Source organism: Oculina patagonica, chromosome 3 (genome assembly GCF_052425735.1).
Source record: "Oculina patagonica isolate OP01 chromosome 3, crgOcupat, whole genome shotgun sequence".
NCBI classification, from domain to species: Eukaryota; Metazoa; Cnidaria; class Anthozoa; order Scleractinia; family Oculinidae; genus Oculina; species Oculina patagonica.
In genome coordinates, this window is record NC_135760.1 from 15176627 (window position 1) to 15201278 (window position 24652).

At 37.0% G+C, this 24652-nt stretch overlaps 2 protein-coding genes and 1 non-coding gene across 4 annotated transcripts; 1 reads left to right on the forward strand and 2 right to left on the reverse strand.

The window, feature by feature from the left end:
• Positions 1-934: 934 nt before the first annotated feature.
• Positions 935-9891, reverse strand: LOC144646885 (coronin-1C-like). Its single transcript, XM_078506592.1, has 7 exons — positions 9544-9891; positions 6955-7392; positions 6019-6138; positions 4921-5022; positions 4404-4610; positions 2662-2886; positions 935-1175 (listed from the first exon to the last, which is right to left on the reverse strand). The coding sequence occupies exons 1-7, from the start codon at positions 9736-9738 to the stop codon at positions 1089-1091; spliced, it is 1374 nt and encodes a 457-aa protein (XP_078362718.1). The 5' UTR covers positions 9739-9891; the 3' UTR covers positions 935-1088.
• A 75-nt stretch (positions 9892-9966) lies between these two features.
• On the forward strand, positions 9967-23394 carry LOC144646881 (sphingomyelin phosphodiesterase 4-like). 2 transcript variants are annotated; one of them, XM_078506586.1, is made up of 18 exons: positions 9967-10071; positions 10334-10417; positions 11299-11508; positions 11951-12053; positions 12424-12485; positions 13280-13431; positions 14115-14259; positions 15079-15150; positions 15505-15638; positions 16889-16979; positions 17575-17681; positions 18881-19004; positions 19266-19305; positions 19589-19743; positions 20230-20454; positions 21044-21211; positions 21705-21833; positions 22165-23394. In XM_078506586.1, the coding sequence occupies exons 1-18, from the start codon at positions 10051-10053 to the stop codon at positions 22498-22500; spliced, it is 2358 nt and encodes a 785-aa protein (XP_078362712.1). In that variant the 5' UTR covers positions 9967-10050; the 3' UTR covers positions 22501-23394. The 2 variants fall into 2 exon arrangements, with proteins under 2 accessions (XP_078362712.1, XP_078362713.1); XM_078506587.1 differs by lacking the exons at positions 9967-10071; positions 10334-10417; positions 11299-11508; positions 11951-12053 and adding an exon at positions 12132-12296 and having other exon boundaries at positions 12328-12485; positions 22165-23393.
• A 320-nt stretch (positions 23395-23714) lies between these two features.
• On the reverse strand, positions 23715-23796 carry Trnas-aga (transfer RNA serine (anticodon AGA)). The gene has a single exon. It is a non-coding gene; the product is annotated as a tRNA-Ser (tRNA).
• Positions 23797-24652: the final 856 nt, after the last annotated feature.

Consider the following 24652-nt stretch of genomic DNA (forward strand, 5'->3'; position numbering starts at 1 on the left):
CTGTTCCATTAAAGTGTAAGGGCTGGAAAATACTGAAATGCGTTGGAAAAATTGGTCTTCAGGTAAAAACCCCGCCTTTATTGAGTATTGCGAAAAGGCTGCACTTTGCTAAGTGTTACAAATTTATATTTTCTAGACGTCTAGTTCAATCGTTTATTTGTATTGTGCGAAATATATTTTAATAAATTGAGACCATTATGTCATTAAGTAATAATGCAATCTTGAAAACATTCCAGATTTTCATTATTAAATAGAAACACGAAAAATTCAAATTTGGGAAAACAAGCCTGTCAAAATGACGTTGCCATGGTTACAAGTTACTGGCACAATAACTAATCCTACCAAATTATTGCGATAAATTCCAGATAAACGCGCAAAGTTTGGCAGCGTTTGGTTGAATCTTGAAAAAGTTATAAGCGTCCAAAGTCAGCGCGGGCCTCAAAAGCCCCCCCCCGGCCTGAATAGGTTTAAGTGACTGTTTTTCCAGTGATTTTTACTGTACTGTACCCTGCCTTTCAAGTCAAAACAGATAGCTAATTATTAAGCGCCCGATTTTAAGCTTCTCAAGCTTCTCAAGCTCCTTGTTTAATATTCTTTCGCTTTAAGTGGTCATACCCTTGTACCAGTTTTCTATACCCCTTACAAGTAGGTCGAGGTTTACAGAACTGAAATGCCATATAAACACATTCACTGTAATTTCTGCAGTGTCTCCACATCAGTCGGTTTCAGGTCTCACTGTTGGAAACGGGAGAGAAAAAGAGGACTGAGTTCCTTTCCATGTTTTTTTTTTCTCGTTTGTGCGTTTATTTTGCATTGAATCCAAAAATTCAGAGAACATTAATGAGTACATGGTTTCGGTATTCTTGGAGGGATTAGGGTTCTCTTAGCATATGCTTGTAAAAGGTGCTTGAAATGTAGGGACAAGACTACCAAAATCATCAACCTTTCTTTTAATAAAAATTATTATTTGAAAAATACAGTTATCAAGGTTGCAAACTGAACAACAACGTTCCTTGAAACTCAAATTCTAAAGTTGTGGTAGTTCACAAAATTTCATTGTTTAACAGTTTTTTTTTCTATTGTTCTGATTAAGCCAATTTCTCTTCAAGGGCTTTGATTCGCTTCTCTTGTGCATCCACCTGTAGTTTAAGCTGCTTCACCAACTCTGTTAAATCCTAAAAAAAGATACAATAAAATTTTATTCACGATCACCAACAAATTCTTCAATACCAAATTTTTTCATTCGGTGCAAAAATGTATGGCAGTCACCTAAAATGTTTTACGAGCAAAAAACAGACTTTTTAAAAGCCCACAGGAAAATACACAGAGGACAAAACCATGCAATACTGTCCAAAGATGTTCACACTATCCAGTGAAGGCATATTTTTTTTATCAGAATAGCGCACTCTTGGATTTGAACTCGGGCGAGGCTTGGTGAGAGAGCGAAAAAGGCATTCTTGGTAGTAGGAGTGAGGTTTAATCAAGACCTCATCTTCTCATCTCCACCCTACAGTTGTGACTCCAAAGTAAAATACCGTAAATGATCTAATAAACTCCCACTCTCAAATAAACTGTATCTAATAAACGCCCCCTTTTAGGTGTTAAGTTTGTATTAGACGCCCCCCTCTAAAAAAAAACCCGGTGTCTAATAGACGCCCCCTCCAAGAATCGCCTCAAAAACTAAGGAAATGCTCCATAGAGTAAAATCACGCAATTTATTTAGTTTCTTGCTTGACTCAGACATCAAAGAGGTCAACAATGGCAACATCGTTGACCACGATGACGATGAAGACATTGATATCGATTTGAACTATGAACGACATCTCCAGGCTTTGCATTAGCGCAGAATAGATTAGTCTCCTAATCACAAACTCTGTTTTCTATCTTTATCCGCGAGCAAATTACGCATCTCATTTGTTTTGTTGACGTTGTAACAGTTAAAGTGAAATAAACACCTCTCTCTAACAAACGCCTCATATCTATTCAGTGCCCCTCCTGGGACCCCTAAATTTTACTAGACGCCCCGGGCGTTTATTGGATCATTTACAGTATGCAAACAAAATTATCCAATGCTTGCTCATTAAAAATGCCTGTATTGCAGGCTTAGTGAAGTGGAACCTTACTGTTGCAATTGTCATAATTTCTATAAATGGTCTTCACACGTCAAGACAAAATGCCCTAGTTGATGATACCTTAAGGTTACTATTGTTAGTGGCTACTAATTTTAGCGATTTTAGCTAAAATTTAGTAGCCACTAAATTTAGTACTCGCTAACAAATTTGTCACGGTCAAATTAAATACTCGTTAAATCTAAGTCCCCCACCCCAAAGGCAAACAAAATTAAACATAATTGACTTAAAAAATTCTTTTAAAAATGGATACCAGTAACTTTTTTCTTTCTGGCAATGCAAATGTTCGTGCAAGTGAGTTTGTTTCTTTTACTGAACATTTATTTCCATCTTAGCTACCTGTTCATTAAAAACTGGTTTACACGATATCACTAATTTGTAATAATATTCGGAAAATCGCTTTAAAGAGTCGCTAAATCTTACTGAGAAAAAAATCGCTAAAATTAGTAGCCACTAACAATAGTAACCTTAAGGTATCCTTTATTCTTGGGGAGAACTCAGATGTCGATCACTCTTGTAGCTAAGTACTTACCGAGTCATCCTCTTCAGCCTTTGCTGCCTCTTTCTTTGGCGGTTTCTTGCCAAGAGCAGATAACCCTTTCTTTGCCTTGGAAGCTTTGGGAGCTGCGCCATCCCCTTCTGGCCTGAGTGAGATCTTTTTGGGCTCAGCATCTTTGCCTTCCAACCACTCGTCAGCAGTAAGAGAGGGTTCCTCTCCCTGGGTGTCTGGAAACAGGTCATCCTGAAAAAGTTCTGACTGAAAAACAAAAGACATAAGGCTGCTGAAGTGACTGTCCACTAACACGTACATGTGTGTAAGCTGATAGACATTTGATATGACCTATAAGAATCAAGTTGCCAGTCAAGAACACTTGTTTTGTCATCAGATTAAAAGCCTACAACAAGGGAGCTTAGCATCGGCTGCTGCCATAATCCACCCCAAGAAATGAGTTGTTGACATTTATCACAACAGTGTCAGCAGAAAGCCACTACAGGGAATGTGAGTCATTTGAGAACAACCTATGTGTTTGACATCGATGATAAAAGCATGATGACAGCATTGTTACAATGAAATACCCTATGCAAATGATGACAACGACAGCATTGATGATGATAACAATAATAATAATAAATAATAAAAAGTATTAAGATAGCGCCAAAATCCACTAATTGCCCATGGGGCTCTACAATAAAAATCTTTTTAAATTAAAATAATGATGTTAAAAAGTTAAAAACTCTAAAAAATTTAAAACGGATATTAACAAAATAATGAAAAAACATGAAATAATTAAAAAGCTTGTTTAAAAAGGTACACTTTATTAAAACTGTCAATAGAAGCACTAGATCAAAGTTCTAGTGAGATCATGTTCCACAGCAAACGCTCTCTCTCCGTATGTTTTCAACTTAGCTTTGGGGGTCAATATATTCGCCGAGAGGTGTGATAGGTCTGGTGAAGTACATGGCACGCTTCAGTATTGCTGGAATTTAATCATTTCCAAATAGTCTTTAATGTAGCAAGACGCTGCTTCATGGAGAGCTTTGTAGACCAGTAAAAGAATTTTATAAATTATAGGATAGCGGACAGGTAGCCAGTGTAGCTTCCTGCACACAGGGGTAATATGATCAAATTTCCTAGTACAGTCGAACCTCGATTATCCGGATTTCTCGATTATCCGGACTTCCTTCTCTGGTCCCAATTTTTCATGAATATTAATAAGTGACATTCAAGACCAGCTTTAACTAAGTTCTACGACGATTTAAACATTATTTCAAGGTGGTTTACCTGTAAAAAGACATTGGAAAACCTCTGATGTGTAGTTTCCAATCGAACAACATTTATTACTTCGGCAGACAACTTCCTTATTCAGTTTCCAGTAGCCATAAAAACATTCGCACAAATAAATTTGCTTTCTGTCTTTGCTTACTTGTATTATACTGAAGTTTACAAGGCAAAATGGCAAAATTTAGAATGTTTAAATCGTTCAATGAAGTAAAAAACATCGTAGAAAGTTTTTTTTGGCTCATTAATATTCATACTTTCGATTATCCGGACTCTCGATTATCCGGACTATTTAGGCTAGTCCCAACGTGTCCGGATAATCGAGGTTCGACTGTACACGTAACAATTCGAGTTGCTGTATTTTGTACAGATTGTAATCTTGAAAGTAGATGCTGTGGAAGACCATATACCAGTGAGTGGAATGAAAGAGTACGCTCCAAATCTGACTTTGAAGCTTTTACTTTAACTTTTTGTAGGCATGCAGGCCTACTCACCTTTCTTGGCACTGTGAAAGTAGTGGGTTCACAATATCCTTTAGCAACAAGCTTGAAGCATTTGGCCACTTCACATTTCATGACATCACAGCCACGTTTTGGCATGAAGCACACACCACGCTGAGGTGTATTGGTGCTGTAGTTTGTTAACCAAAAGCAGTGAGGAGCCTCATCAGTCAGCTCGTAGTACCTGATGATGCTGTCACCCTATGCAACAAAATGCATCACATCATTTTACTATTTTTGTGATCACGTGTAAGTTACAACTGTAGCCAAACAGTTGTACAAGTGCAAAGTAATTCAGTGCAAAGTTATTTTACTCGATATTTCAAAGGCATGTTGTAAAAAACACAAAAGTTTAAGGACATTCGCGCTAATTGTTTATGCGCATCCCTACTGTGCACGCAATTCATGTCGCAATGCCATGCCATGCCATACTTTGAGCGCGTGCGCTAAATAAAATTTCTAAGAAGCTGATTGAGAATAACCTCCAGCATATGGCGTACATGTATCTTACCTTGCCAGCTAAGTAAATCATTTTGGTGTCAGGATCCCAATGAATAAAGAGAACAGCATTAGACTGGTCAATCTCCTCTAAGGCCAGGTTTTCCAAAGTATCCTGTGACAGAAAAAACAAAACATCAGTGTCTGAACCACTCAAGTAACAGTAGCACATTGGACTGGTCAGAAAAAAAAGTTAATATTTAATTTTCCAAAGTTTCTTAAAAATTTACAGTTGCTATTATCTTGGCTAGTTCAGTAATTACAGCAACACCAGTGACCACTTATTTATTCACATTCTTCGTGCAGATTTAATCCAATCAAAAGCCGGGAAGCTGCAGTTGACTCTGATTGGATAAATGGCACGAAAGAATGTGAATAAATTAAAAGTGGTCACACTTGGGCGCTTTGCTGTAAGTGGTTAAGTGATTATCACCATCATTAGCATTATTTTATTTATTAGCATTATTTTATAACATTTTCATTGTTTTATAACTCAACAGCATAAAAAGTGGGAATGTCACCATCCTGGATTAAAGCCTGTCATCACAGTGGAGGGGGCCATGGCAGTACAGTCAACTTCCTTTATACTGGACACCTTGGGGACAACTAATAATTTGGTGTCCGTAATAAAGGAAGTCCATAGTAACAAGAGTTATTTTCAGTAATTTTTTTTTTCGCTGGGACTTCAACTCCTATCCGTTATAATTATTATAACGAGGTGTCCATAGGTGTCTGCAAGGTGGGAGTTGACTGTAGTAGGACACAGATGAAATGTGAGGGGAATGGGAGACAAGGGGAGGTCGCGGGCAAATGGAGAAAAAGCAACATTTGTGAGATGATAAGAAACAAGACCAATTTGTGCAACAGTAATGGTGAAAGGGCCTGGATCTGCAAAGGACTTGGGAGTCCAGATTGATCCCCGGGCGTGGGTTTGGGAAAAAAAAAAAAAAAAAAAAAAAAATAATTCAAGCCCCCTGCCCCTGCCCCTCCCTCCCCCACCCCCTAATTACACAAGGTGTGCAAAGTAGTGTTAATAATGCTATAACTTAACTAAACAAAATGTCCCAATCTTGACCTAAACGGGTTAAAAGTTAATTGAAACCAAACTAACCGCTTTCCAAATTGCATACTGCCTTGAGCTCATCTTTGAAAATCCAACAGAAAAAATGTAACCAAGTTCATTGCAAAATGCTACTCTCTGTGGCTTGGCTCCTTCGTGACCGTCTGCCTCCTACAAAGTATACAACAACCACACTTACAGGGCTTCGAAATTAAAAAAAAAACTCAAGTCACCATGTGGAGATCTTACAGGTCAAATTCTAGATTAAATTTTAATCTAGATTATTTTTCTTAACCTAGGTAAAAATTATGGTTATTATAGCCAACTCTGCCCCTGCCAGTTGGGATTTCTCTGTTATGTTCATTTAATTATTTGTTCCTGTTTCAGTGGCGTGCCGTAACTAGCTATCCGTGAGAATGAAGCAGTGGACCACTATAAACACATTTTTTTTTTTTTTATTTTTTATTTGGGTTAGGGGTTTGGATTGGAGTCATATATTTTTAACAAAATAGTGGGTCACCCAACTTTTTGTATGTGGCAAAGTGGATAAGGGGTCAGACAGCAAATCTGAAGGTCGGGAGTTTAATCCAGTGCAGGTTAGTAAAAAGTAAAAAAAAAATAAGATGATATACTTGGGGGGGGGGGGTGGTATAACAGCAGATGGTAGGAGAGGGTAAGTAAGGAAGGGGGGTTCAGAGACAGCAAGGGAGGGGAGGTGTTTTAATTTTAATTTTCTACTTATTAACCTACTATAAAAAAAAATAAACTAGGTTAAAAGCTGATTTTTTTTATTCCCCCACATGGCTCCCCTAGGGTGGTCACGCGACCAGCGTAATTTTAAGTTCTAAGAGCTTCTTGTTTGTTCCATGTACAGCGAATACCTTGCACCGAACAGTTTTGCAAATATTTATTAGTTCAATGTTATACAACGAAAATGAACACAGGTTGGTACACTTTGATAAAATTAAAAGCACAAGTTCAACTTACACGAACAACCTCTCCCTTCCTCACATCAATAACTCTTATCTTCTTGTCTTTGCATGACGTGGCAATAAGGCTTCCATTTGAATTCCACGAGACACTGAAAATAAGGTCTGGGTGACAGTCAATTTCTTGGACAGCCTCCCCAGATTCCAAGTTCCAGATAACAATCAGTGGATCAAAACTGGCACTTAGCAAGATATTGGATGCCACAGGATGCCACAGAATTTGGTGAACTTTTCTTTGATGGATATGTTCCAGGGTTAGCAGGGGTTCTGTTAAAATTTCTTTGCCCAGTCCTTGATCAGGAATATTCCAGATTTTGACAGTGGTGTCTTCTGAAGAGGAAGCTATCATGTTGTCGTCAAAAGGATTCCAGGCTACATCTAAGACATCCTGTTTATGTCCGCCCACTCGTCCATGATCAGGATCAAGACGACCTACCTAAAACACAAGTAAAGTGCAGCTCAGTATTTTCTCACCAAAATAAACTCAGGCAGTATATGGATGGGCCCAAGGATTGCTTCTGGTGGTTGAATTACTTACTTAATAACCTCTTTGCGCCCCTGAGGACGCATGAGGCCATGGTGATTGAATTAACCAGGTTTTAAAGCAGCTAGGGATAAGTGACTATGCCAGGAAAGAGATTGCGATATCTGAACCTCTGCATGATGTACAGACGGATGACTTTTAAAATGTGCTCAGAATTAGGTTAAAGACAGAATCCATCAGAAAATCAAGTACTGTAAAAACCCACAGATAAGCCGCACCTTTTTTCAAAAAATCCTCGCACGAAATCGAGGGTGCAGCTTATCTGCGGGAACATTTGAAAAAGGAGCCCAAAATCAATATTACATAATATTACATGCAAATTAATATTACATTAAACTACAAGGGAGTACTGGTCATTGCTTTTGCAAGTTTAAAAGGCCCCTAAAAGCTGTTTGAAGTGTCGACAATGGCCTATATTTTCAACACAATAAATATTGATACACCACGAACGAGAAAATACCACAAGTTTCGCGTGGTAGATGTGGATCATGGCCTACTGCTTCTTCCCTGTTTTGCAACTTTTATGGAAAATTTGCCAAACTGATCACGAAACTCGCTTGATGCAACAAATTTATCTCCAACGGATGGCTCCCAAATCTCTTTTTATCAATATGATTGCAACGAAACCCGAGCACCTCCATCTTGTTTTGCTTGTTCGTTCTCGCCCCAGTCTTAGTCACTTCCGATCAAATGCCTGGTTACTAAGCTACCAAAATTCTGCAAACGCATGGAAAACGCACTTTCTTCTGCATTCTTGTTGTCATATAAAAATCCATGGAAAAATGTGAACGTGGAAAAAAGTGTTTAGTGAGGAAATATCTGTCAACAAATACCAGAAAAAGACCAGCCATATGTCAAAGTTGGTGTTGATTATATTAAAGAGCTGAAATTGTGGGTATTTTGCTTTTCAATGTTCAGTGAGTTAACGTTTGATTTTAAATGAAAAGGACTCCTGAAGACTTGACTTTGGATTTTCTTTGATTTAAACTTACTTTCAAAAAAACTTTTTTTACAAATTTCAGTTGCTAAATTCAGGGTGCGGCTTATCTGCGAGGTGTTTACGGTATATTAATTTAAGTGGATAAATCCAGTACCAGAATAATAAAATTTCGCATTTTGTTTCCCCAATTTTTTTCTTGTCATACAAAAATGCACCAAATTTGCCAGGGCGGGTACCTGCCCTTTTTAAAGGCTAAAGACGTAAGTAATTAATCTGTGATAACACCAACAACATTTCTTATCAGAGCCTGAGAAAATGAATTTCAAAGTTCACAAGAACCACGTACACTATAGATAAAAGCTAGTTTGATTCAGTAGAGCTTGAAATTTGTTTTTGATATTTGGTGTTGTTAGAAATGATTTAGCAGTATTTTGATAGCTTGTTTCTTTTCATTTCTTCTTGTTTTTCATTTTGTCTGCCCTTTTACATAAAACAAACTGTTTGGTGTAAATCAAACCTAACAAATTTCTTGCAACTGTTGAGTATGACGTAAGAAAATGTCATCAGATTTGTACTTGACATTTGTTTATTTACAGTCATCTTTAATTTTGTAAAGCTTTTTGTAACAGCAAAGAAATTTAAAACTGTGGTATGTTCATTTTCCATATAAGGCAAAAAAAAAAGCAAGGTTATTTACTGTTTAACCAGAGTGTATGAACCAATCAGAAGGCTAGAAATTCAGTATTTGTGGATGGACTATTTACAAACATTTATAGGTAAGTTTCGTATGCATGACAAACTACGGATATATTGTAAGTGATATTCCGTTTCAACTTGAAGATAGCTGTCATATTTGAACCAATAATTATTCTGCATAGTCGTTTCCTCCCTCTTTCGTAACTTCTCGCCACCTGAGATTCCAACTGAAAATGAAATGTCTTTGTAATTTGACAGGAAAAACTAACTAAGCTTAACGAAAATTAATACAGTTAAAAAATAAACTCGCTTAATCAAAAGCTTATCAAATAAAAGTTTCTTAAATATACGCTATAATGCTAATTTACAAGCAAGTTTAGGCCTGTAATTAAAAAAGAGCAACATACCTCGTCGTGTCTTAGAACAAGGAAGGCACCACCACCAGCTGACTTTAAGATAATAGCAAGAAATTTGGGATTGACCGCACAGTACGCCGAGTCAACGGAGTTTCCTGAAACTTGGAATCCCTCAAAACAGTGATCCTTCTTTGCTGCCGTCCCAAATACATGCCGGAACTTTGACGACCTTACAAACTTGGCCATTTCTGCTTGTATATAGCGCTTTCAATGAATACTCTGAGGTTTCTTGTACTTTGGCTGGTCTCCAAAGACAAAGAAACTAGGAAAATATTCAGAAAGCAGCAACACCGATCAATGCGAAGGAAATGGCTTTTCGGGGAGGGGCGCATCAGAGGCCTGATTCTAGTCACATGATCAAATTTCCGGGGATCCCAATTTGTGTGTTTGTTTTAGATCTCGTTCATTTAGTCCCTTCCTCACCAGCCGCCATCTTGAAAGCGGAGTGGACCCTGGGAAAGAGGTTGCTTCTTTACAAACCGTCTCAAGTGTGCAGCTATGAACGTCGACGTATTTACGGTAAGAATTGGCTCGTTAATTGATAACATAAGCTTATTACCAAAAGAACACCTTCTTAAAGTCTTCTTCTACGTTAAACGTATCTTATGCGCACAATTGAATAAAGTTTTATACGCTGAATTGTAGTATACAAAACTTTTTTGACAAGTTCATTTTTTCAGGTGGCCTAGTTAGTGAGAATCTCCAATTCGATCGACAAATTGATTTTTTCTGGTTTAAGGTTTTTCTGGAGCTCATAGTATTCTCTCTGTCGTTCACCTAGAGTAAAACAAGGGAAGCTTTACAAAAGCCCTTATATCAGAGATGTGAAGAGATTGAAAAGTTGATAGAAGGCTCTTCTACACAGGTACTCAATAAAACTTTCATATTTTAACATTTCGGTCAGGGTCTGGTCATCTGGCTGTTTGACAAATGCAGACTGTAGACTTGGCGACTTACACTTGAGTTAGCCTGAATAACAGTTCCGTCAGCCTGAAAACACTCTGGTTAATTGCCTATTTACAGTCTAGCTTTCAATAATAATAATGGTAACATGATACATACTTTTATTCTACAGTTCTTAGTATGCAGTCTGCAAATGACAGACACTGTGGGTTTAGGGCTCTAGGGCTCTGGACTTAAAAAGCCATGTTTCAGGACTCCTCTCCCCCTCCCCCCCCCCCAAAAAAAAAAAAAACAAAAACAATGTGGTTCCGGCTCTGTGGCATGCATTTTGGGGTTCTACACTCTACAGCAAAATGATATAAGAGCTCCAAACTGCAAAACAATAGGGCTATACACTCCACATGAAAAATTTTAGGGCTCCTGGCCTGGGATACAGCCATTCCTCTTTGAGACTTTTTTTTTACCATTTCTCATGTCATCATGGTTGGGGGGCTCTACATAAAGTAAATTACTGTAAAAATCTTGAAAATGAAAATAAAGATAACAGGTAAATACTGATCAAATGGAAGGATATACAGTCGAAGCTCTTTTAGTGCACTGTCAGCCTGGTAGAGAATCGTTTTCTCCTAACCTTCATGAGTCTGTTTTCTTTCCCTAGTATACCTTCTCTATATAAAATGAAATGTTGTCACTGCATCTAAAATTTGCTCTATTTTATTTCCAAAATATGTTTGTTGTGTAACTTTAAAATATGCTGAAAACTAATGATTTTATTTCTTTACTTCATTTCTGAGTAGTTCTTTTATTCAATGATTGTAACAATTATTTTGTCATGTGTTGCAGAACCTACATGGATTCTTTCCACAACTCCTCAGTAACATATTTGGCTACGCAGGCTCCACAGATTGGGGTCTTAAAACCCTTTCTCGTGACAGTAGAGAGTTTGCCATTGTGCGGCAATTCCTGTCACCTGGTGGGGCTGTTTTCAAATTGATTGACATGCTGCAGGCAGACGATTTACACCGATATGAGTTCTTTATAAGTTGCCTTCCAGTGAGTTTGATCCATCTTTGCTTTTCTCAACTGTGTAGAATTTTTACCCAAACGCAATCCATTTTAATCTTCTCAAATTTTGCCCATCCATGCCCCTTTTTGACCTTTCTGTGTTTCTTTTGAGTTCTTCTAGTAGTTTTAAGCCATTTGGGATATTTCAGTTGATTCTATGACCAGTTGGTCAGTGCCGAAATTGCCTAAAAGTGCATGGCTCCTCCATGTTTCTCTACTGTAGCTCCAGATGGGAGTATGTAATTATTACAACAGTAAAGAGTTTGCAATTTTTAGTTCCACATGGCCATACATGATAAACGCTGTTAATTAAATTTTACCGTGTATAAAACAGTTTATTATAATTGTTGTCGTCGTCCAAAGAAAGGACATTGTTATTGGTGCAAAATGCAATTAATAGATAATTTATTTTTATTTTTTCTATTTACAGTTTCCAACACAGAAGTCACTATCAGAAGGCATGATTCCAGTGTTTTACCATGATAAAGTACCAGCCAGAACTCCTGGTGAAGCTACAAATGCAGTGTTACTCAGTATCCTTATAACAGTTGAACACCTCACAATGATCCAAACTCTTAAATGTTTTTAATCCACCTGTTCAAACATTGTTTGAAAGTAGAAATTGCCGAATGTCCAAAAACTTTGCCTGTCAATATTGAAAGTTCTCAATAGAGTGCAATGAGTTTTAACTCATCACAAGCGTGCAAAACTATATTTTGTGTTTTGAGGTCTGCAACATTTCTGTGAGGCAGCACACAAATGCCATTCTTTTTTTTGTAGGTGTTTGCAGTTAATTTTTGATTTCAGTTAATTCCTAATTTCAACTAGTTAGTTTTCTAGAATTTGCATTCTAACAACAGAGTCAATGAAGCATTTACAGTCAACTTGCTTAACTAAATCAAGATACCTTTGAGTACTACATGTTTCATTTTGCATACTACATTGTACATCAGCAAACCATTAGGGTAAGCATACCTCAACAACAACCTTTAATGTACTCTTACACTTACATGAAAAGATTACCTACAGAGGGGAAATTAAATAAAGTAAGAGTACTGGCTGCCTGGAAATAACCATAAGGGCTGGTGGAGCCAGGCAGCCAGTTGACATTAGCATTAAATGAAAATAAATAACAGGTTGACAAGAGAACAGATTCACACACAAACTGGAAAAAAAGAAAGTATTTGTGAATAAACACAAAGAAAGCATAATTTAATTATGTTTCTAAAATCCTGGCTTACTTCAGTTTACCAAAGAGGGTAGGGTCTTACTGATACGTTGTCTGGGTGCAAAAACGGACGCTTACCCGTTACAAACATTGAATTCCCCTGAAACACTGAGAACAACTTTGCATAACAAGAAATTGACTAAATCTGACCAAGCGTCACTGTTATACCAGGTTAATATCACTATCTCCCAGTCTTCTTTGGTTGTTTCATTTCATTATTTCAGGCACTGTGTTCAATGATACAACCGTAAGCAGCTGGTTTGCAAGACAATAAGGCTTTTTTTTTTTCATTGACGATTTTCAGTTGATATTTTCATTGTATTAATATTGATTAACTGAGTGATGGACTGATTGATTGATTGATTGATTGATTGATTGATTGATTGATTGATTGATTGACTGACTGATTTGTTCATTCGTTTGCTCATTCCTTACCAGTAGTTTCTTTGTTCCTTCCTTTGTTTGTTCAATCATTCATGTAAAGGACATCTTATGACACACTAACTATCTGTTTCATGATTGAAACTGCAGGAATCCAGCTTGGCTGCACCGCAGGACTTTCTGTACTTGTTTGTGTTGGAAGACTACCTTAACTTCTTTTTACCGCCTGATGGATCACCCATCCTGCCAAGTAACTTGAAGACTAAACCTTCTCTTGGCTCAGTAAGGAAACCTACATCCTGGTAAGGTTTGGATAGAAATAAATATTGATTCTTATATTTTGGAGGATTTGGTGATTTATACATTTAGGTCAATGTGTCGTGCCAGAAAATATCCTTATCTCATGTGGGGTGGGTATGGATATTTTCTGGAACCATGTGCACAATAGAACTCCTTTTATTAATATATCAACTGTTTAAGTCATGAAATAATAATTTTTGCCATCCTAGTAAATTTTAGTTAGGAATAGCAACCCTCCAAGCTAAGACCATTTAAGTCGCCATGGTGACTAAAATTTTGGAGCTGGGAACTAGATTGCCAGACTGGTGACCAAAATTGAAAAGAAGGATTAAAAGCATGATCTTTATTTAGCTACCTGTACTAAAATTTTTCACTGGTGACCAAACTTGTGAGCAGTCTGTGGCGAAATGGCCAGCAGCAAAAAATATTAACTTGGAGAGTTGAATAGATGTTTATAAGTGGCAAATGGTCCTTCAGTTAGATTTTATTTGCCTTATGGCCTCCAATTTGTTTGTGATGCTGTCTGGAGTGTAGATTTTGCATGTCTAGGAAATTCTTAGCCTGCGAATACAGCCGCCTTACTTTGATCCGCTTGCTGCATTGGCAGGCTAGGAAATTTTCAGTCTCACTATCTTGCAAAGTGTCATATTCAATGACAGTGGTCCTTGTTTTGTCATTTGAGTAGGCATGAGCCCAGGACTCAGTATTTTCAGAATCAGTTTAAAGGTTTGATCAAACCTTCGTCAGGAAGAGTTAGTCCACCCACTACGCATCATGGAGTACTTGATCACGGCTCACAGGAAATATGGAGATCTGAAACATTTGTACAAGTGAGTCATCCTTGTACAACATAGCTTGCTGCTGTGTATTATTCTTGACTTTTTAATGGTTTATACTAATTACCTTAGATCAGTAAGAGTTATGTTATAGGTTATATTGGTTTTCAGGTCAAATCTGTTTCAGCCCCATTTATTAATTTTATTAATATCTTTTTCATGAATTCAAGTTATTTTGTGTCACTGTAAAAAATGTTATCTTTAGCTTGAAACAGGTTTACCTACAATCACTTACAAATTGTTGGTACACTCGTCTCCCCCTCCCACCCTCCAATGTTGGTTAGAAACTGAAACGCACTGTAAAGGAGTTTGGGTGCATTGCCCAGGGGGGTACTTGCAGTATTCATGACGGGGGGGTCCGACGGAGCTTCTTATTGCGAACCCAAAAAAATACATGAGCCTGAAATTTTACACCCAAAAAAATACCTGGCAACAAAATTTTCTACCCCCAAAAATACAAAACCGAGCACCTCGATACTGATTTATTCAATCAAACAGACTTTAAGTCCTAAAAAAAATACATGACAGATCTCTTGACCCAAAAAAATACCGAGGGTGTAAATTTTCAACCCAAAAAAATACGTCGGACCTCCCCGTCATGTATACTGCAAGTACCCCCCCTGGGGTGCATTGTGCTATCCAACATTGCATGGGGGAATAGGGGTGGGTGGGTGTACCAACGACTTTTATCAGTGATTGTAGGTTGAAAACAAATTTAACCTGAAAGCCAAATGTTTGACCTACAACATAAATATTATACAACTTGTAAAATTTTACAGATTATGAACTTACAAACTTTTTTCTGACTTGTAGGTTATGATAGAATTTTGGCTGAATCAGAACACAGTGGGATCTTTTTCAAGCAATGTTCTTTCCCATGGACAGGTACCTGACTTTATTAATTATTAACCAAAGTGCTTAATACTCTTATAATAATTATTATTGTTCTGAATGGATGAGACAACAGCAACACTACATCATTTATAACTAAATATTATTGTATATGAGTCATGCTGTGTAGGCCAGGTGGATGGTATTCTTGAAAAGCCTAAAGCAGCTCGGAGTTTTGCTGTTCCCTCTGAAGGGAGTGCTAGTCCATTGCAGGTTATACTAATCCCTAGCAATTTATAACTTAACTAGCAATCAAGCACTTTTCAGAGATGTGTATTGCAAAATAGATCAATTTGTGGACTGTCACTGACAGTGATGGGATTACTATTTTCTTCTTGTTACATACAGGAATATTTCATGCCGTCTTTAGACCATGTGCGAGTAGTAAGGATGTTAGTGAAGCAAGTTCACTCCTTTGTGTATGCCAAGACAACTGATTTGAATCAGCTTCCCATTCTACATCCTTCTGATGAACTCAGGAGGTACAATATTTTTATGGATACAAGCATAGTGATAAGAGGAATATTAACTGAGAGGCTTTGCTCCAGTTTCAGGGCTGCAAATAACAGTTGGACATCAGACACTGGCCATCCACAATTTGCCAATGTCTGATGAAATTCCAACTGTGGTCGGACAGGATGTCCGGACAACTTTTTTTTTTTGGCTTTCCAATGCAAACAACAATGTTCTGCGTTGAAAGCACATTAGATTAGCAGCTTCACAAATAAGCAGTACTGTAACATGATGTCCGACCTCACTTTTGTTTTGTCTGATCAAAATGGTAACAAAGTCAGATGCACGTCCTTTCATGGGAAAAGAATTATTTGTTGCTCCCTGAGTTTGTAAAATTATTTCCATGAAAAGCTTTCCATTTGACTACGGTATTTTCTTTTCATTTATTTACTTTTTTCATTTTTCTGTCCAAACATTGTGACGACTCAGCTGATGTTTAGTTTTCACTATTCTAAGTAGTTTTTTGCCTACTGGTAATTAAGTTTAAATTTTATTTACTGTTTTATATATTCTGTGTTTTGTGGCAAACATATCAGGGTCTTAAAGGGGGGTTCCTGGAGCCCCGGAGCCCTGAAATTTCTGCTTTGGAGCCCGAAGCCCAAAGAAATTTTTCGCAGAGCCCAAAGCCCAGCATTTTGAAATTTGATCATTTGCGATCCCAAATTGCATTTTTTCTTGTTTTATGACTGCATTTTGTTAAACTTTGTTATTATTGACCTTAATGATATTCAAGTTAAATATTCAATCCACTTTTAAATAGTTGGAGACATGATAACCGTCTTCTTGGGTTTAAAAAACTGGTCGGACTTGCGGACGTTTTATTTGGGAACTTGATGTAGCGTTGCAAAATAATTCTTATATCTTAAGATTGTGGACCATAGTGGAGCCGGAGCACGAATGCAGATGATATGGAGCCCTGGAGCCCTGAAATTTTTGTCTTGGAGCCCTTGAGCCCTGCATTTTTTAGCCCAGAGCCCTGGAGCCCTAATTAAAACCCCTTTGAGACCCTGATATATGGTTGGTTGTTGTTGTCCATTACTTATCATCAACAGTAAATTTTCTGTATAATGAAAACGGTTTGTTAAGTGTGCAGAATGTAAAATGTTTCAGCAGCTCTAGGTGAAGTTCTTCATATAGAGTTTATTGCATACAGTTGATTTTTCATAGTATACAGGTTACATAGGACTTAAATAAATTAATTTCTATTTTTTTCCTGTAGGGAATTAATACCTCAGTTTCTCCAAAAGAAGTTGTATCATTTTCTTTGTCACTGCTTTTCTCACTGGCCTCTGGATCCCTCCTTTCGATATGTGAGTGTCTTTGCCGTTAATTTGATAACCTTCCTGGGAGGAGGCGCGGATATTTCCTGAAACTACATGTAGAGTGATCTAGTGGTAAAATAGAGCACTAGACTTGAAATCTGGGGGTTGCAGGTTTTAATTCATTCCAACTATAAGCTGGTGTTTTTCTACCTAAAAAGTCATTGAACAATAATAATTATTTGCTAGAAGAGGGGGTATAAAGGTTTGCGGTATTGCAGTTTTGCGTTATTTTTGGTACGCTTAAAATTTGAGGAATTTTTTATTTTAACCTGTGTTATTATGGTTTTCGAGACTAAGCAGCTTGCAGTTTGTGGAAATTTTTGGTTTATTTTCATGCGGTATTGCGGTTTCTTTGAGTTTTTCTGTGCAGTTTTGCAGTTATCGTACCCCCTCAAGTTTACGCCTCCCTCCTATAAACACAGAACGTTCTCATGGATTTGTACCTTTGGTAGAATTTAGTATCATCTTTTTCTTTCATAAACTAATCATAACTTGCCATCTTTAATTTCCTGTTATGAGGTAAAACAAAGTTTGTCACTGCTGGCAGTGGGACACAGTAATGTTTGTTGTTATTCTTTTACAGGTGTCAGAAACCTGGCTAAGTTATATTCAGCCATGGAGATATTCAAAGCACCATGGTACTACATCAAGTGGCAGTGATGAGTCTAGAGAAACTGCCAGTCCGCTGTGGTGAGTAGAGCAGTTGGCATTCATTAAATAAACATGCTGTTGTAGGCTACATTGTCACTCACTTACTCATCCTTGCCTTGTTGTGCCCAGTGGAACAACCTTCATACAGGCTTTTAGCCAGGATTTTATCAAAGAGCCGTTTGAGCCACGACTGAATTTTTTTCACCAAGTTTTACGTTTAGGTTTCAAACCTTGAAAATATATGAGCAGTAGGTGATTCAAACATTTCTTTGATGCAAGAAAAAAAGCAGAAATAAGGAAACATGCATGACAATTGCAGATAATCGCCAGAATGTCTATTACATTGATAGATGTATTTGTCTCGCTTGACTGAGTATGTCGGATTAGCACACTCGAGTAGGTGTTAGGACGTGTTATATCTGCTGGTCGGTGGTGTTGCAATGAAAAGATTACAGATGATGGACCAACTGACCAACCATGGCTAGCTACTAAACTTCCTGAATTAAAAATTCAGTCATAAAAAGTGGGAGTCCAAAATTTTTATAAGGATTGACTTTGTCCTCATAGGAGGGCCGGAAGAGCATGCATGGTGCATGTTTTTCTGCAGTTATGAGTACAATGACCCCTCTATATACAGTTATTCGTATTAATTTTCTCTGAAAAGGGGCTGTCCATAGGACTCCTGGACTCCCACCAGGCTAAAAGCCTGCCTACATATAAATAAGACTGTTCAGGTTGCAAAAATTAATTGAAACCTGAAATATGTGTAATGTCAAATTGTATGAATAATGACTTCAAGAACCTAGGAAATAATAAGGGATTTTGCAGGGAAAAGGGTAGAAATTAAAATAAAACTAAGATATTGTTAGTGACATCTCATTCTTCTCTGTATTGCCTTTCTGTGATTAAAATTCTCTACAATGTAACTTAACTGGAACTGCATGATCTTTGCTGTATAAGACATGTTGCTACAATCTCTGTTAGAAGTACGTTGCAGCAATCAAGTTGTGATGCTTAGACCTATCCGGTATGACGCTGTAATATATTTTGCGAGAAACTTGTAGACAGCTATAATCATGAGGAGTGAACATTGCTGCAGTCTTTGAGTGGTTTAAGGTGCAACTGAATCTCTGAAACCCTCTTTCAGAAACACAAATTTGCTATGCTCCTAGCTACATAAATGTATTGTGCCAATGATTGTTAATACAACTAATAGTTTTTGTTTTTCTCTTTGACAGGAAAGCTTTTATTTTTGACAACCTTCTGTTCTACTCGGCATTGTTGTTTGAGTTTGTGTCTCGTGCCTGTCGCTTCAATCTTAGTTCAGCTAGAGATGCTCATCTTCTTTTTAGAGTCATTAAGGTATGAAGTTTCAGTTGGAAAAATTGGCAAATTATAGTGAATGTTACTTGCTTAAAAGTTTGAATTTTGTCCAACCTAAGCCAGCGCAAGATGTTTTCTCACTTAGGGAAATTTTTAAGAATCCTAAGGAAACCACAATAAAAATCATTGAAGAGCTAAGTTAACCAACCTTCGAGCTAATATTGTTTTAAAAGTACAACATTTCTAGTCCTTTATATTTCTAACTACATTATATAATTTAAACCATCTCAATTTACTTAGGTATTTGCTCAGACACATCTGGTTGACATGATTGAAGAAGGTTTGTAGCAGAAAACAGTAACAAACATGTGTACATGAATAATTTATTATAGTGAAAAAAAAAAATGTTTAGTCAAAAAATTTTACATTTGAAAGTGAAATGCTTATTGCCATTGCCAACTTCTCTATTTAGCTTTTGATATCTTTCTGTTGGCATGTACCATTGATGATTAAAAAGTAAAGCAAATTTAACTTGAAAAGTGTCAATTATCTTGAAATCACAACTTTAACAAGTGTCAGCAGTTTACTTTATCTGTATTTATTACACTCCTTTTGTCTACTAGGAGAAAATGCATATTTAGCACCATCTGGAAATCGCTGGAGTGCAGGCCAGTCTAGCTTAACTGCATCAAGCTCAGCCATCAAGGCTCATATTACGGAGCTGGAGGGATCTTCATACACATTCAAATCAGTGTTCCATCAGCCAGGAGCCTCAAAGGTCAGGCTTAATATCTAACAGGGATTGAAATCTATCTACATGTACCTTTTTATAGGTAATTAACGCTCCAATAAATTAAAGGAGTAGTGTCACGATATTTTATAATAAGTGATTTTTCCGATTACTTCCGAATTGAAGGAAACCTCAAAAGGATGGTTTTGACTGACGAAGATTTCAAACAACAAACGTGAAAAAACTTGCCAGTTTTTTCAAGATGCGTTCTCTGTGATTTAGCTCCTTTAAGGTCAAACTGGGACAAATTTTCAGAATGAAGAAAATTAACGCGAGTAATGACGTCTCTAAAGATAGTTTGGCTGTGGTGCATTGTAAAAGACTGAGAAATGGTGTGCAGAAGAGAGAAGGTTATTGTTTCCTAGTTGCTATCTGTGTCATGGAGCGTTAATTTCCTATTATAAGGTAACTTCGTTTTAACTTTGTGTAACAAAATGCCAGTGATTTTAACCGTGGTTGTATTTGTATTAGCAGATGGGTGAACTTCACTCCCAAGTGTTATCTGCTCTTCATGAAGCAAACAGCAACAGCCAAGCAGCTCAGGAATCTCAAGACCACCCTGGGGGCATTGCTGGTTTGTTTAAAAGTCTCTTCAACAGTGGTCATGTACAGGACGATGAGTTTGACAGAAAAACTGAAGAGGGGAAACTTGTCTCTAACTTGAAACAGACATGCGAGTTGCTTTCACGCATTGTTAGGGTCAGTTTGCTCTTCAATTTGATTATAATTAGCTGAGTCTAAGGGCATTAAAAGTTGCATTTTTGGTGGTTTTATAGCTGGTCAGCATTTATCACATTTTTTCCATACCAACCTATAAATGCACGATAAATCTCACACTAGTTGCACCTCTTCATATTGAGTTTAGCTAGCCCAGTTAGCCAAGACAAGTTTTGTCTTGCATTGTGTTGTTCCAGAAAATATCCATACCCCTCCCGTAATAGGTTTTTTGGTTTGACCCCCCCCCCCCCACCTTACCTCTTGAAATTCCAGTTAAGCCCCATACGTTTGTTTTAAAAAATTTAGCTTTTGAGACCCCACCCCCCCCCCCCCACCCCCTCGGAATTTCCAATGACCTTCCATGTGGTAGGTATGGATATTTTCTGAAACTGCACATTCAGAGACCATATCAATAAATATATTCACATCGGTATAGTGACCAATTTTCATATTTAGGACATGAAGTTATATTAAAATTTATATAAAAGACGGAAGTTGGGGCCACCTACAGTGAAAAAAAGATATTTTTTGGAAGGGTTTAATACAGAGATCGTCATATTTTTCTCTTTAGACTGCAGATTCCATCGATGCTAGCATATTTAACAACACTATCCAATGGGAGACAACTTCACCAGTATCTGGAAGAAGATATCCTTCTTTACCTGGTTCCCAAGCTTCCCTGCCAGACCATGTTGAGACTGATAGAGGACTGGTGCCCACTCCTCTGGGACGATATCAAGTATGTGGGACTATCATGTGAAGATATGTTTTGAAAGAAAGCAACGATTTACAGGTTTTCTTTCTGTAGTGGGATGGCAAGAGGGAAAGAAAGGAAGGGGCATGTATAGACAATGAAAATATTCTTTTTTCTAGTAAAAAATCAATGCCAGCCAATTTTCCCAGGGCCTAGCCTCTTGTGTGAAGTTTGTTTTTAAAAATTGTTCAGAGTCAGAGAAGCTCCATGGAAATGAAACATTTTCTTTAGTGTTTCTTTTAGTTAAAATGTAATCAATTTTAATGTCCAAAAAAGCAAATTCAAAATTGAGGTTCATTTTAAGAACCTGTTTAAACTGGCAACATAATTAATTTTTAAAAAAAATGATATGTCAAAAGTAAGATGTCATGAATTGCAGTCAGTGTGATTAGAAATAAATAAATATTGTAGTGGTAGATATTGCTAAAAAAAATCTAAAGGCCTGTTTTTTGTTTGTTTTTACTTTTTGGTTTTGCAGATGATGAATGGTCTTCGCAAGTTTGAAGTGAGATACACTGGCGATCCAGAACTGCAACCAATTTGCAGCTTTGAAAATCCTGCTTTAGTGCGCCTGTTCTACAAGCTCTCCACCCATCTTAATAAAAAGGTTATTAATGTCTTAGAACTTAATTCTGAAATATCAAATGCTCCACACTTCTTATGATGTTATATTGCAAAAATTTTAATTAGTAATAGTCATATTAAGGCAATTCATGGTGAATGTTTTGATGCACTATTATCATTAGCTGGCCTATGGTTGGTCTTCTGCTATCTGCTTAAGTGCATTGTTTTTAGGAGATTTGTTTTAATGAATCTCTAAGTTCTCAGTGATAACTGTTACATTAAAATAAATTCACAGCTTGTTGATTTTTGTCATTGTATCAAACAATAGACTTCTAGTTTAATATACTAATACTTAATCATTTCTCTCCTTCTAGTTTGGCAAATCTTTGGATAATATGTACACAAATTCAAGACTCTTCAGAAATGTTGCCTGCATGATGTCACCAGCTTTAAAGTCTGCCTCTTCCCCCACCCAGTCAAGACAGCCTTCAACATCCCCAGTCCACTCCCCACAGTCACAGCTACAGATTAGCCTTCGATTTTTAGCTTCCTACAAGACCTTGATATATTTGTTTATATTTTGGCTCTTTTGTCGAGTAACATCCATGAACACTGTATTAGTCATCTTGTTATGGCTTATTGTGCTGGTCACAATGGTGTTGTATCATTTGACACCTCGTCACAAGAAAAGCTTGATTAACAGTAGATAATGAAAGTACAGGTATAGGTAATGCAAAAGGGTTGATACACATATCAGTGGCAGATCTAGGGGAGAGAGTGCAGGGAGAGCAACCCCGCCCAAGCACCCCCCCCCCCCCCCCCAACAAACATTTAAACCCAGAAAAGTCACATCTCTCCCATGACAGTTTTGGAGTGATGTTCTGTTCAGGAAGCTGCTATTTGTTTGTCATGATCATCATGATCATAAACATCATCACGCCACATCAAAGCACCAATTAGTCACAGGAATACTTTTTAGTCTAGGAATACTTTTACCATCATCATCGTCAGAAGTCATGATTCCTTGAACTGTTAACTGTAGTTCGATTTATATTCTATTGCACTGTTAAGTACCATCTATCTGTCTTAGCACTCTTAATACTACAGTGTTAATAAAGTAAATATATTAACTAGCTGAAGCTAAAGTCACAGTCTGTCCAACTCTTCTACTCTGCCAGCGCTTTATCCATGTGGATGTTAGTCTATCACCGATTTAAAATCTCCCAGCATCATTTTATCAGAATTCCCTAACGGATCGATCGCTGGTACCCATTTATACTTCTGGTTGGAGAAGTTGTACTGTTTCCTTTTGTTTTTTCCGTTGATTTCGTATTTTAAATTATCTTACACTGCACTAAAGTCACTAAACTCGTTTTGAAAATAAACTTTTCTGATATATTGCGTGACACCTAGTAAAAGTTGTCACGTCACACAATATATGCTTTGGTGGGATAAAAAATGACCCATACTAAAGATAGCAAATTCTTTTTGTTAATAAATCTCAAAGATCGATTTTGAATTTGAAAATTCCTATCATTTTCTTATTTTTACATGCAACGAATACGTCATCCTTTTCCCAGTAACGGAAAAACGAATCGCTTCCCGAGACGGTCCATCTGAGGTCTTCTGATGATCTCGCAGAATCCAGCTTTGGCTAGGAAATTATTCGAAGTTATTGTTTCTTGTATTTTTTTGTATGTTTAAATGTACGGTTCTGATTTTAAAGTGAACATTTAAATGCTTGGTCCTCGTAGGATGTATTTGAAAGATTTGATTTCCCGAAGTAGGTGAAAGTCAATGTACCTTTGGAAAATGGTCTGTTTTTCTAGTAAGGAAAAGTAAATACCAATTTTTTATAAGTGTTGTACAGAAAAAAATATGTTTAATTTTCCAAATTTGAGATGAAAAAAAAAAAAAGTCATATCGTAGTCGGCAGGATTCGAACCTGCGCGGGGAGACCCCAATGGATTTCTAGTCCATCGCCTTAACCACTCGGCCACGACTACATCGACAAGAAATGAAGTCCAAATTTATGTATCTAATGTATTTTTAAAGGCCATTCGACATGTTTCTTTATATTAGCGTTGAGAATGTACACATACTTTCTCTTTCTTTCTTTTTAGGGCATTATTTTTATGTTTGTGTCATTTTTGCAATACATTCAACTCTCTTTGCGACGCATGGCTGACATGCACTAGTACTCAGGTCTACCCGGTTTTTTTTCATCCGCGCGACAAAAACTAACTTTCTACCTGGGCACTAAAAGTCCTCAAACTTTGCTTCCTGGGGTACCGTAAATGATCTAATAAACGCCCGGGGCGTCTATTAAATTTTTGTGGTCCTTGGGGAGGCGTTAAGTAGATATGAGGCGTTTATTAGAGAGAGGCGTTTATTTCAATTTAACAGTAGCAACGTCAACTAGGCCTTTCTCGATTATGCTAGCATTTTTTCAAGCATTTTTTTCGTTTTTTCTTCAAAAAAGAATTGCTAGCATTTTCTGTCACTTTTCATGACTGTGATCCAGATTTTCAGCACTCAGAACTCAGAGGGATAAATAATCCTAAAGTTTCACAACTTTGATTACATAATTTGATTGTTTTCTGTCTGTTTCGATTGTTTGTGCGTTGTGTTACTTGTGTTGTGTTACTTGTGTGTGTGTTTTTTTATTTATTTTTTTTTTAATAAATATATATATATATATTTTTTTTATAAACAAACAATTATTAAGTATCACCTGTTGTTGATATGAGCATATAATGTGAGAGTTTGTACGTTTTGTTTGAAATAGAACAAAGCATTTTTTGGAATTCAAGTGGCATTTTTTTAGGAAATCAGGCATTATTTTAGCATTTTTTTGGCTTT

Coding starts and splice junctions, on each gene's coding strand:
- LOC144646885 (XM_078506592.1), bottom strand. CDS start 9,738: ATGGCCAAGTTTGTAAGGTCGTCAAAGTTCCGGCATGTATTTGGGACG. Junction 4,611..4,920: donor TGATTTACTTAGCTGGCAAG/GTAAGATACATG, acceptor TTTGTTGCATAG/GGTGACAGCATCATCAGGTA. Junction 2,887..4,403: donor CTTTCACAGTGCCAAGAAAG/GTGAGTAGGCCT, acceptor TTTGTTTTTCAG/TCAGAACTTTTTCAGGATGA.
- LOC144646881 (XM_078506586.1), top strand. CDS start 10,051: ATGAACGTCGACGTATTTACG. Junction 15,639..16,888: donor CCTTCTGATGAACTCAGGAG/GTACAATATTTT, acceptor TTTTTCCTGTAG/GGAATTAATACCTCAGTTTC. Junction 21,834..22,164: donor CCACCCATCTTAATAAAAAG/GTTATTAATGTC, acceptor CTCTCCTTCTAG/TTTGGCAAATCTTTGGATAA.